This window comes from Bemisia tabaci, chromosome 1, assembly GCF_918797505.1.
Source record: "Bemisia tabaci chromosome 1, PGI_BMITA_v3".
NCBI lineage: Eukaryota > Metazoa > Arthropoda > Insecta > Hemiptera > Aleyrodidae > Bemisia > Bemisia tabaci.
In genome coordinates, this window is record NC_092793.1 from 41037526 (window position 1) to 41051335 (window position 13810).

General features: G+C 39.5%; 1 protein-coding gene across 4 annotated transcripts in view; it reads left to right on the forward strand.

Annotated features, from left to right (window-relative positions):
* LOC140226047 (protein artichoke-like) overlaps nt 1-13810 on the forward strand; it is a 208192-nt gene that overhangs the window by 153016 nt on the left and 41366 nt on the right. For all 4 annotated transcript variants that reach the window (XM_072306442.1, XM_072306444.1, XM_072306443.1 and 1 more), the window contains one exon: nt 12919-13167. In XM_072306442.1, the coding sequence (XP_072162543.1) occupies nt 12919-13167 (249 nt within the window). The remainder of the gene's footprint in view (nt 1-12918; nt 13168-13810) is intronic.

Consider the following 13810-nt stretch of genomic DNA (forward strand, 5'->3'; position numbering starts at 1 on the left):
CACTGGTGTATTGTATGGTGTTAACCCTAGTGGAAGTCAGCCTTGTGCAGGTCCGTGCAAGTCCCCGTCACCTCCCGTGAGTCCGTGCAGAGGGAAGCGAAACAAAGACATAATTTCGGGAATCCCGTCCTTCGCAGATGGCTGCACGAGGTGACGGGGACTTGCACGGACCTAGCCTTCCGCCGCACGGACCTGCACAAGGCTGACTTCCACTAGGGAAGTATTATAAATATATAGGGTGTCCCAAAAGTCTGTACCCCCCTGGTAACTTATGAACGGTCAGAGATAGAAAAACGAAACATTGGGAATGTTTCTAGCTCAAAGGGATCACCTATCTTACCACCTACCTATCTATATGTCTCTATCTTCTAGGGGGGAGGGGGGTAGGGGGGTCAAAATTTGTGTCCTTCCCTCACCCCAACATTTTTTTCAAATGGTAAACCCCTATCTTGCGCTACATCACTGGAAAGAACATTAAAAACGAAGAATTTTGCCGCAAACCGCAGATCAATATCATAATTTTTGACCGAGTTACGATAGGTCAAAGGTCAGATTTGACCTATTAAAAAATCATAACTCCGGTTCAAATTTTCGTAGAGGAAAAAATAAAACAGGAAAATTTACCAAATTGTACGCACTTATAGTAAAAATCACAGAAATCACTTTAAATTAATTTGTTCGGACCCCCAAATACGCCAGTTCACAGGTCATACTATTTTCCCACAAAATGAGCCAATTTCCCCTAACTTTGCCTCAACATTATCTCGGTAAGTTCATAATTAGTTCAACATTGCGTTTTTAAGTCCCCAAATTTCGTGCAAAGTTAAAAAAAAAACGAAATTTAAACGGTTAAAGTTAATCACCCAAAATTCCTCCTCTTTGAGAAAGAAATTTGATTTTTAAGCTAAACTCCTCCTTCCTTCGACCTGGGACTGCCCACTGTGTGCAGAGGCAGTGTAATTAGTGAGCTGCATGGGGTTGCTGGCCCTTGCTTGAGGTGATTAGGGCTTGCGGGAGCTCTGCGGAAGGTCCGCGGGTGGCTACTTGAGGGGACTGGGTTTCGCGGAAGGTACCACCCGTCACCTTATGCAGCTTTTCCTGGAACGGGATGTCAACCCCATGGGACCCCATGCGGCGGGTGGTTGGCTCGAGGTTGCTGGAGGTTGCATCAGCTAGGTCCCCGCCGCGGATGCTTCACCACCTGCAGACCTCCCGTCGCATGAGGTTCACTTCCACTAGGGTAGTCCTTGGTAGACTCTATGCCAAATATTTTACCGAACGGAGTCCATGCAAAGGTGCAATAACGCCTCAAACCCAAAATTCTAGCATCGAAAAATAGTTATTTCCGTCGACTTTTCCAACTGTTGTCACTCTTCCAATAGATGACTCTCACGTATTTTTTTTTGCGTACTTACCATTTCTGACCGTTTAAAAGGAATCCGATAAATTTTAAGGAGCCTTACAGTCCATTGTTGCCATTATTGGCCCATTCTTAGGGGTTTTTTTCAATTTTACACACAAAAAACTTTTTTTAAACTGAGAACCGTATACATTCTTGAAAAGAACACATAAAAATATTTGAATGAAAACTGTTCGGTGAAACTTTTTTCTACGTTGCCAAATTTTCGAGAAAAATCGTTCCAAAGTGACAAAATGCCCAAAATTTTATAAATTGCTACGCCTAAGGTTCAAGAAAGTGGGGTACAATTTTTATATTAACGTACTATCGCCGAATTTAGTTTCACGCAGAGTCTCTGGTGACTATTTAGCGACGGCGCGGCGCGGCGCGTTGCCTGATAACGCTCTCATGAAGACGCACTTGTTCCTCTGTGAGCGCGTAGTCACTAACACAGACGCACATGAAACACACACAGACATTTTCACTCATTCACCGTGAGAATTCACGTTTTTGGCTCTTTGGAATGTAAACAAAGATTAGTAATGACGTATCGCGCATCGATTCCAATTCTCACTTGCCTCTTGTTCTTGTGACTAGAGCAAGGAAGGAAGGATCTCATTCGAAATTTTCCGTTTCAACCTTGGCCTGATCTTCGAAATATTTTCAAGGTTGATAGAGGATCACCTCCCAAGTCTAAAACACTGACGCTTTTTGAAATCGGACGATCACGGAGGGAGGGGGAGGGGAGTCAAAGTAAAAAAATTAAACTCGCATATCTCGCTAACGCTTTGTCGTAGAGAGATGATATTGGTCTCAAAATGTAGAAAAAAACACCAGCTTTCAGGCAATGATTACAAAATTGGTCCATATTGGAAATTTCATCCATTGTTGCCATGTTGCCGTAGTTCAAATGTTCAGTTTTTCACCTTTTTAGCTGTGACGTTGAAGGAATCGCACAAAAAGTACTTAATCTAACTATTTTTTGATGAAAGTAGACCGTTTAAGCTTTAAAACAAGCACAAGTTCATCTTGGGGAAACAAGTTGGAGGAGGGATATGATTTTTCAAGAAGGATGCGGTACACTATGGACCTGGTTTGTTCCGAATCCCAAGATCACCAAATGCCCACCAATCACGAATTGCAAGGTTGTGCATTTTTATACTCCATTATAGCTCATTCCCGAAGAAAATTATTAAAAAAGAACAAAATATCAAGACATATGAATGTTATAGGACTCAGCTGACGCTCGCTGCATCAACAAATAATCATGACTCTTTTTCAAATCGTTTCTCTAGGATGGACTTAAATTTAAAAAGCTCAAATGGTATACGCTTTTATTAGCAATTCCTATTTTTTCCTCTTATTTCTACCCAGCGAACCGTTGAAGGTAAACATAAATTTTTTATGATCGAAAACTTTGATTTCCCTGTATCCATTGCATATTAATCATTTATCCTGATCTTGTCATTTTTGACGAATGATTTTATCTAGGAGTGACCTACAAAGGTATCGCCCCAGCTAAAAATTGAAGATTTGAACTACGGCAACGTGACAGCAATGGATGACATTTTCAAAATGGACAAATTTTGTCACCATTGTCTGAAAGCTGGTGGTTTCCTCTATATTTTGAGACTAAGATCATCTCTTTACGACAAACCTTTCAGGAGATATGCGAGTTGAAATATTTATCTTTGAACCCCTTTCCCTCTATCCGTACTTGTTTAATTTAAAAAATCGTCGGTGTTTTGGACTCGGAAAGTGATCCTCTATCGACCCTGAAAGTATTTCGAAGATCAGGGCGAGGTTGGAGATGGCCGCTTTTGAATAAGGCCTTTTGATGACCGTTTTAGTTTTACCACCCATTCTTCTCCATTTTATCGAAAGACTCCTGCATGAAATATTCCTGCAATTCTGCGGGAAGTTAATATAGTAATATCATAAACAGTTTTTTAATATCACCTTTGCCCCGCATTAAAAACATATCCAGCAAGTAGAAATATAGTGTCATTCAGTCCAGTAGATCATTTTTTCACCCACCTATCTTCACAAAATGGCGCTATTGGGTGAATGTTTCCATTTAATCCATAGTTTTTCTCACTTGTCATCAAAGCGGAGTAGCAAACTTGAAATCGATGTCTCTCGGTTGCGAGGTTTCAAAATGTTCAGTCTTATTTAATTTTTACCTCGGATGGAAAAAATGTATCTTGGATCCAAAGTCCAGACTCTTAAAAGATTGGACAAGAAAAATACTCTTGATTCAATAGGATTTTTCTTTGAAACGAAAGCCCAGCCTCTTAGGTAATTCAAGCGGATTTCTTTTTTGTTCAAGCAAAAAGCCGATTGTTTCGAGAGTATTTTTTAAGAGTCTGGACTCCGGATCCAAGAGACTTTTTTCCAGTTTAGGTAAACAAGTTTCTATCATCGTCTGCGCTTTTCATAGATACTTCCTAAAATATAAAAATTACGTCGAATTTTGTTTTTGAGAAAATGGCAGGAAGGCTGTAAAGTCGCTAACTTAGTAACGAATCCTTTTCTTCAATCCAAAAAATGAATCAAGAGAGATTCCAGAAAGGTAAGAAAACGCTTAGTTTCTTGTTCGGGCCTGAAAATTCTAAAACTAATCGCATTTTTCAGAACTTTCTTAGGGCTGTTTCTTTCCTCCCACCATTTCTTTTGGTGTCATTGAGAAAAGGTGAAGAATTTATTTTCGAGTGAAGTCCTTTTACGAGTCTCCAGACATGGAATTTAACAACTAGAACAAACAACTTAAAACAGATAAACTAGTATTAAAAAATGACATGCAGGTCCCCCGTTCAAATAGTTTTCACTTATGCGATGCCATGACGAAGGTTTCACTCCTCGCAGATCGGAAATGAGAAAACAATTCAAAGATTACAATACATTCAAAATTAGGCGCTAAAAATACATTTTTCAAATATTTTGTAGCTACTACCAGAATAAGTAGACGGTTTCCGTATCGTAAAAAATGAAACGCAGATGGACTCAAAGCTGTCTGTCTTGCATGACTCAGGAGTGCAAATGAGTTTTCTTCTTTTTCTTCCTCTGAACAAACGTCAGGAATTTTATGGTTAATCCCAATGCAATTTAGCGCTGAGTTCAATTTGGACCATAGTTTCTCTCCAACACTTTTAAGAAAACCAAAGTTTTCCTTACAAACGGGCCGTTTCGAGGAACCAGGCCCAGATAGGCCCTAAGGCCGACCTGCCACTGGTAGATACGCTCCCACGGCGCGTCGAGTATACACCCCTGTGACGGATAGCAAAATAAGAGGAGAAAAAAAATTATGATGAAACCTTAACATTAACTCATATCAAATTTCAAAAATAAGAGGCATCTACACGCGATACAACTATTTTTGCTAGATGGATGTCCATTGCACATGAAAAATTAAAAGCGCGATGGCGTGAGTCGTGAGGCGTGAATTCGCAATATGCTCTTTTCTAGGCTGTTAGTCAGATCCGGGAGAAAAGTTAAATAGCGAGGCCGGATTACGTTTTTCCTACCTTCGGCTGTGTTGCTCACGTAGCCTTTGAAGCACCACTACAAGTGAGACAAACGAAACCAACACAATAAGGAAATGGAGCAAGGGAAAGGACTCGCGTTGATGACGGCGCAGAGATACGACTATTCGTGCTTGATGGATGTCCGTGTTGCATCTGCAAAATTGAAGGCGCAATGACCCGGGGCATGAGCTTGCAATGCTCCGCTATGTGCTGCCAATGAGGTGTCGCTCAGATTCGGGAGAAAAGTTTAAAAAGAGGCCCAAATACGTCCCTCCTTTCTTCGACTGTGTTGATACTCGATTCTTTTTTGGAATGATTTGCAGACCAACATCTAAAGCTCGCGTGAACCGGCCCCATCCAATCTGCGGGGCAGGTTTTGTTAGGAAGCCTCGCAATTTGACCCGGCTTCAGCATTTAAGGGTTAATAAAAATATCATTAAAATGACTGCACCTTCCTCGCTAAAAGTCAGGATTCAACATTGGATCCAAAATAGGCCATTCAGTCTGTGAATTTCAATGAAATTTGGTTATGCTATCTCACAAAGTTAGGCTCCAATTGTTCGGTCACGTCTGAAATCATTCTCATTTCCAACAAAATTATTGCTGAATGGGTCTTCCTGCTGTGGATACCTGATGAATTTAATTGGTTTGGTCCTATCTCTCTTTTTTTACTTGCCTTACTGAACACCTTGTCCTTTCCTAGACTCAACACTCTTTTTTTCTCTCTCTCTCCTTCAAAATTTCACCTTGTACTCACTAGATTGCATGTTTCATTTTCCAATCGAGGAAGCTAAAAAGATCTTTCCAGGTGATATTTTTCCTTGGGTTCATCATTTTCAGACTCTTAGTGTTTAAATGCAGTATTTTAGGTGGTCAAATCTGCCTCGGTTTCTCTAGAAATAACGGAGCTTGGATGCGTCTAGTAGCTGTGATTTGTTCTCTTTTTTTTGTTCCACAAGTCTATCGGTCACTTTAACACGTTCAATTTTGAATTTTTTTCTCTGGGGTGCATCCCCCGGGATATATCATACGACACCCACTCAAACGGCCAAGGGTCCACGCTCTTAGATGTGAGCCAGTCCGTCCATGCGAGGAATGTTAAATTTTACGAGGGAACTCGTGTCCGATAGAAATGAATGAGGTAATTTTTGGATCGAGTAACTGAAAATACAAAAGGATACAGGCATTGCATGTCCAACGAATGTCTCTCTCTTTGTCAAATGACAATGTTTTTCCAGTCAAATGACATAATGCGCTTGTGGAACGCAACCCACACCCCCACGTGGAACGCATCCTTTTGTTTTTCGTCCGAAAGAACGGAAAAATTATTTTATCTAGGTCCCCAATGGAGGGCCTTCCACTAACTATATTTTTGCTGCTAAATCAGAGAATGGCCGTGTTTTTTTCTCTTTTTTTACATATACCTCTGACCAATATTTTGGAAATCCGAATGTTTATACAAATGCGTATTTTTGGCATCTGAATAAGGGTTGTTTTTGTTGCAAACTCGATCTTTCTGAAAGTAAGTGGGTTGTGGAAAAAACAAAGGTCGATTCGGGGTCAGAGGCAAAAAATAAGATATAGTAGCCAAATTACAGCTATTTGAATAAAATGATTTTCTGTCCTTCCGGACTTAAAACAACGGACCAGTTTTATACAGGATTCGTGGGTATATAATGCCATTTTGACCGGAAAACCTCGTTATCAGAAAAAGAGAGGCATGTTTTTAGGACATGCTGTATGCGATACATGTCTGGCTAGTGTCTATGTATCTTTGGCTCCTAAATTCAAGAATTACTTCGGTTTATCTTGATCATGCATCGATTTCCAGAAATTCAAATTTTCCTAGGAAAATTCATTTTTAAATAATCCCAATCCGCCTGGTAAATGGCAGAGACAAGGACAAACTGAGGTCATACTTGGACCCAGGGCTGAATTTTACACGAGAATTCGCTATTGAAGCAGTAATTTTTTTTCGCTGCATACTTGTGTAATCTTTCATATTCAACAGCGGACCAGTTTTGTGTCATTTTCAAACTGCCTGCGCGAAGAAGTATATCCTGAATTAAGGAGTCCTTTGGAACAAGAGGGTGTGTGCTCAAAAAAGTAGTTCCACGAAAATTGCATTTGAAAGTTCAGAAGTGTATAGCGCTGGTACTAGCCAATATCTTCGCACGAAATTTAATGAGTTTGAAAGAACAAGTCTTTGAGAGTACCTATACTTGCAAAAATGGAACATTGTGACTACATTCCCCTATGATCCGTACAGGATAATGTGGATCGTTGTGTAAAGGGGGGGGGGGCAGGACTTTTTAATACACTTTGTATATTTCCTGAAACTAGGAAGAATCCAGTTTCAGAAATCGCGTTCTCCCGAAAAAGGGCGGATGCGCGCATACGCCTTTACCCCAAAGAACTCCATGTAACCTACCGGCACGGCGCGGCGCGGCGTCTAGAAGAAAAAATCAGTTGCACCTCATGAAATGTTAGCTCTATTTTCGAGTGACCGCGGTGTTGCGCTGTCTACTATGGGTTTGCACCTATAGATGCTTGTCTGAGGGATATTTTCTTGAAAAAGTAGCAGATTTGTCAATTGTTCATGTGCCTCCGTTTTCCTCGTTGGCATGAGATGAGATAGGTCTAGTCAGCACCCGATATCTCCGAAACGCGCCACGCCGCGCTGCGCCTCGTCGCACAGTTTACATTTGATTTGGAGCGGCCTATGCGTGAAACTAAATTCGGCGATAGTACGTAACAGCTCTTAACCATATATGCAACATATCAAAGAAGTAAAGTTGTACCTAGATTCCCACGATTAGAAAATTGACTGGGATGTCGCTTTCAGCGGCTTTTTTTTACTTGAAGGTAGCTCTTTTTAATGTTTATTGACCTTAGTCACCCTCCATGGGTGTGTACTATATATATTTCTCTACGTAATTTTCATATCTGGCCATAAAAATGACACCCTATGAATTTTAAAAGGCCTAACGGTCCATTGTTGCCAATTGTCACCGATATTTAGGGGTTTTTTCAAGTTTAAATGTGTAAAACTTAATTTAATCTAAAAATCGTGTACACCTTCGGAAAGAACGTAAAAAATAAATATGTATATATATAAAATGTGCTTCATATCATTTCCCTACGTTGCCAAACTTTCGGGGAAAATCACTTCAGGACGATTTGGCAACGCAGGGAAAAGTTATATATATAATAACTTATATATATATATATATATATATATATATATATATATATATATATATATATATATATATATATATATATATATATATATATATATATTCCTCAAGTAAGAGTTATTGCAACTTGAGCGCATATGCAGTAAGCGTCGTTGCACCATGACGGAGTCGTTGCACCATGGGGGAATAGTTGCACCATTTAGCTTCCCAGAGTAGGAGAACTTGCACCCAGGGGCCGATTGTACTGCAGTGCCCTCTATATTAATTTTAAAGTGTTCCAGAGTTGTCCCAGAATTGCCTGCAGACTAAAGTACGATATTTTCTAGTGGTGGGCAATTTTATTTTTTATTTTTTTTTATTTTTTTATTTTTACTTAGGTAGGTATTTATTCTTTTATTTATCTATTTTATTTATTTTTTTTACCTATCTATTTTTTACTTATTTATTTTTTTTACTTATTTATTTTTTTATGTATCTATTTTTACTTATTTATTTTTTTATTTTTTGTAACGTGATTCAATTCCCTCATGTTCTTTCAAATGCTTACATCGGCCCTTTATCGGCCCAAAGTGAACCGAGGGGGGGGGGGGGGGGGGGGGTCCGTAAGATCTAAAAAATTTGGAAATTGGAAATACAATGAAGTGCTAATGTGAGGTATGTAAACAAAACTCATAGTTCCGAGCGATTTCCAGTGGTTTACGAGGTTACACATAATTTTTGAAATTAATTAACCCCAAGGGGCTTAAAAGCTAAATATTTTGAAAAAGCATAGCTAAACCTACTATATAAGTGTGACATGTCAAAATATTCAGCCAAACAACGGCTTTAACGTGGCTAAAATGGTCACTGAAAATTTTGAACTCCAGTGTCCCTAATGGGAGGGGGGGGGGCGGGCTAAGGGCTCAATATTTTTGAAAATCGAAAAATTCAAAAACGTGTAAGTGAGGCGTGTCCAAGGACTCACCGGACGTAGTTGCACAGGTAAGATGGTTACAAATGATTTTCGCAATTGACTGCCCCCGAGGGGCTTGATGCCCCAAAATTTTGAAAAATCACAGCTAACCCTACTATATTAGTGCGACATGTCAAAAAATTCAGCCAAACAACGTCTTTTACGTGGCTAAAATGGTTACTGAAAATTTTGAACTCCAGTATGCCTAATTGGAGGGGGGGGGGCCTAAGAACTTAACATTTTTGAAAATTGAAAAACTCACAAACATGTAAATGAGGCGCGTCGGAAGACTCCGAGTGCACAGTTTTAGCGTAGGCTTTTTAACATTAAGCTCTTAGTCTCTAAATGTAGCAACACCCCTCGGTTTTTTCAATTTGCGCAACCGACGTTGCAAAATTTACCTCGAATTGGTAACAAAATACTTTCGTCTTTGCCGCCAGACCGTTTATCCTCCTTCAATCTCGGCAACTTTTGGACCAATTTACCTCGGATTCTCGCAAATGAAAGCTGTACGTCTCTAAATGCACCAACACCCCTCGGTTTTTTGATTTGCGAAACCGACGTTGCAAAATTTACCTCGAATTAGTAACAAAATACTTTCGTCTTTGCCGCCAGACCGTTTATCCTGCTTCAATCTCGGCAACTATTGGACCGATTTACCTCGGATTTTTGCAAATGAAAAATTGCCCACCACTAGAAAATATCGTACTTTAGTCTGCAGGCAATTCTGGGACAACTCTGGAACACTTTAAAATTAATATAGAGGGCACTGCAGTACAATCGGCCCCTGGGTGCAAGTTCTCCCACTCTGGGAAGCTAAATGGTGCAACTATTCCCCCATGGTGCAACGACTCCGTCATGGTGCAACGACGCTTACTCCATATAAGCTCAAGTTGCAATAACTCTTACTTGAGGAAACTCTCTCTGTATATATATATACACACGAAATGTATACACGATTTTTAGATTAGATTAAGTTTTATACATTTAAACTTGAAAAAACCCCTAAAAATCGGTAAAAATTGGCAACAATGGACCGTTAGGCCTTTTAAAATTCATAGGGTGCTATTTTCATGGCCAGATATGAAAATTACGTAGAGAAATATATATAATGGACACCCATGGAGGGTGACTAAGGTCAAAAAACATTCAAAAGAGCTACCTTCAAGTAAAAAAAGGCCGCTGCAATCGACATCCCAGTCAATTTTCACATCGTGGGAATCCAGGTACAACTATAGACTTTTTATATATATGTATATAAAAATGAAGGGGAAGGGGTTGCTGAGGAAGGGATTGATTGTTTCGCCCCGAAACGTACCGTATTTTAATATGTGTTTACAGCTTTTATCCCACATTTTATTGTGTCATCTTATATGTATATATTTGTGTGTGTGTTTGAGGAGGTGGGTGTGTGTGTGTGTGTGTGTGTATGTGAGTGAGGGTGTGTGTGTGTGTGTGAGGGTGAGGGTGTGTGTGTGTGAGGGTGTGTGTGTGTGTGAAGTAAAATACAGGAATGGGACTAAGTAAAATAAAATGTAAAAATGTATAAATATACGATATAAATTAACATAAATAAAACGAAATAGATTTTTTAAAGTAAATACAAAATAAAAAAAATAAAAGAACAAAAACAAATAAAATAGATTGACCCAAATAGATAAATAGATAAATACATAAGCGATAAATAGATAAATAAATAAAATAGACTAAAATAAATAAATGAATAAAACAAAATTTAATAGATTTAAATAAATAAATAAATTAAATAGCATGGAGTAGATTTAAACAAACAATTAATAACCAAAATTAAATATGTTGTTATAAATAAATAACATAAAATATGTTAAAGTATTTAAATAAAATAGTTGTAGTATATCGAATTTATTCGGTACCAAAACATCTTTAGGCTTTAAGGCATCTGAAAATATATGAAAGTAAATCAATAAATAAAAAAATCCATATAAAAATAAAATAGTTTGAAAATAAATAAAATATAAAACAACAGCCGAGAAGCCGGAAGTCCGCCAATTGAACCTTAAAGCTACGGGGCGCGCGGGGACGGAGGGACGGGACTGGAGATCTCCAGACTCCCTTGGGTGCACACGGGACCCCCTGTTCACTCCCTTCGGAGCACAAGAGATCCCCTGTCATTCTTTTGGGAGTACAGGGACTTTCCTGGCTATTCCTCAGGGGAGCACATGTGATCTCTCATCTCGTGTTCATTCCGAGGAGAAATTTTTATCAGGGTATAACTTGTAAAGAATCGTAATTAGATAAAGACGCAGTGTTTTATCGCACTGTATCCGTTCCCAAGTTTGGTGATACCTTTGCAGGACATTGTAGGACTCTGTATGCATTTCCCATGACATATAGTTCTGTGATGCTCTAATGTATACATAATGAGCTGCAGTCACATGAGTATGTGCCCGTGGCATCTCCCCTGAAATTCTATGATGATCTTCGAGACACCGTGAGAGGTCCCACGAGAGCACATATCGACGGTGAAACTACCAAACCACGTATCTCGTTTGCGGTGTTTAAAAATCTACGCTCACATTTTATTTTTTTGAAGTAGACCAAATCAATATCATTCCTTGAAATTTTCACGGAATTTTCTCCGCACAAAGAGGAAAAATCACAGAAATTTTCAAGACTGGATGTTAAGTACTTTTTCATTTAAAAAATAAAGTATGACAGGAAGTCTGCGACGTCGCAAACCGAGATACGTGGTTTGGTAGTTTCACCGTCGATATGGGTCACATGTACACTCCCATGGAATCAAATGGGTCACATTTCCGCTCCCAGGGGAGTGCACGCGTCACCGTCACATGTTATACTCTGTCTCACGAACGACGATCCCTGGCCCGACGGTCATTTTTGCAGTCGACGGCAACACCGCTAATGACCTGGACGAGGCATTTCAACGAAGAGACTCGCGGAGCCTTTTGGTGCTTGGACCTCTTGTCACTTGCCCGTTAAGAGATGAACCCGTCGGCAGGCCCGTGACATAATTCTTCTCCCGTTGAGCAACCCGTATTAGTAGGAGTACTATTTTTTTTAATTTTAGAGAAAATGGACTTTTAACAGCATCAAACGACGCAGCATGAAAATCCAAGCAAGGTGACGTAAAATTATCTGAATTGGAGCAAATTTGACGATTTTGGCATCTCAAGATCCGACAATGATCCGTGCCATCTTGAGATGCCAAAATCGTAAAAATTGCTCCATTTTTTATAATTATACATCACCTTGCTTATATTTTTATGCTGCAACAGTTGACGCACTTAAAACATGATTTTTCTATAAAATTGAAGAAAAACAAATTCTGACTGACTTAGTCTCGTAAACCCAAAGCCCGGCCGCGAGGTACCTGCGCATTGTCCTGGCTGCCTCTCTCCTCGAACGGTCTCCAGTGGTGTCATTTACGGGTTTTTTGACTACTTACCTTATATTTTCCAAGGATCGTCGTTCGTGAGACAGAGTATAGCCCCCAGGGGAGCACACGGGCTCCCCTGTCCATTCCCTAGGGGAGCACATGTGATGTCGTGTCATTTCCCAGGGAGCACATGTGATCACATGTCACTCCCCTGGGAGCGCATGTGATCACATGTCATTGCCGAGGGGATTTTCAACAGGATAGCTTTGATGATATTTCTTCTCCATTAAACAGGATAGACATTACACATTGCCGAATTTATTTTCTTGCTAGTTCTTTTCCCTTGGTTTGTAATTGTTAGGTTACGAATTTCCCTAAGGACTATAAAATTCAGCCTCTTTGCAGCTGCTTCCGTGAACTCCATGCCTGCTAAGAACCTACTAATAACATGCTTTTCTATTTTCTAGGGTGTAGATCTGTCCCACAACCGAATCAGGCGTATAGATAGGCGGGTCATGGCGAATCTACCATCTCTTAGACGGGTGGATTTGAGTTATAACACTCTTGCCCTCGCCGACTCTGGAGCTTTTTTGGGAAATCCAGCCCTAGAGATAGTCAACATGTCACACAACTCCCTTGTCTCCCTCAGCCACGCGCCATTTGCTCACCTTGTCAATTTATATGAGCTCGATGTCAGCTATAATAGGCTCAAGGAGGTAATATTTTCCTAATATTCCTGTGAATCATTATTTCACATTGGTTTCGTAAAAATAAAATCACCAAAATAGCATTTAAAGTACACTGAAAGCTTGGCTAGACAGCTCTGAAATTTTCAATTTTTTTTTAAAGATAATTTTGATTTGTTTTCTTCTTCTTTTTTTCTTTTTATCTCGCAAAAATGAGTAGGTACTTTTGGTAGCTGAGAAGTGAGAATAGTCACTGACGGCCCGTCATAACAAATATTATAGGTACTCTGTATGCTTCATCCCATTCTTCTCCGTGAGTGTGGATCTAATAACTCTCTTTGCGGGTTTATTAGAATCTTATGATAAGGTTTTCTTTCACCCTTATTTTACAGTAAAGGTTTCTCTCCGATCTCTTCGATTTTTAATAATTAATTTATTCATTGTTGGCACCCAACCTCCTCCCCCACCCCAAGTTATCGTTTGTTTTAAAAATTTTATTAGAGCAAACGACTCACTTGTAACCAGTTTATATGCCAGATAGAGTGATATAAATTATTTTTATATCCATGACTAAAGTGCTACACTAAGTACCTCCATTGTGACCTCCCATGTTATTCTTTCGAGAGGGAACAAGTTAGTGAACTTGTTAGCTTGAAATGGAGATGTTGCATGT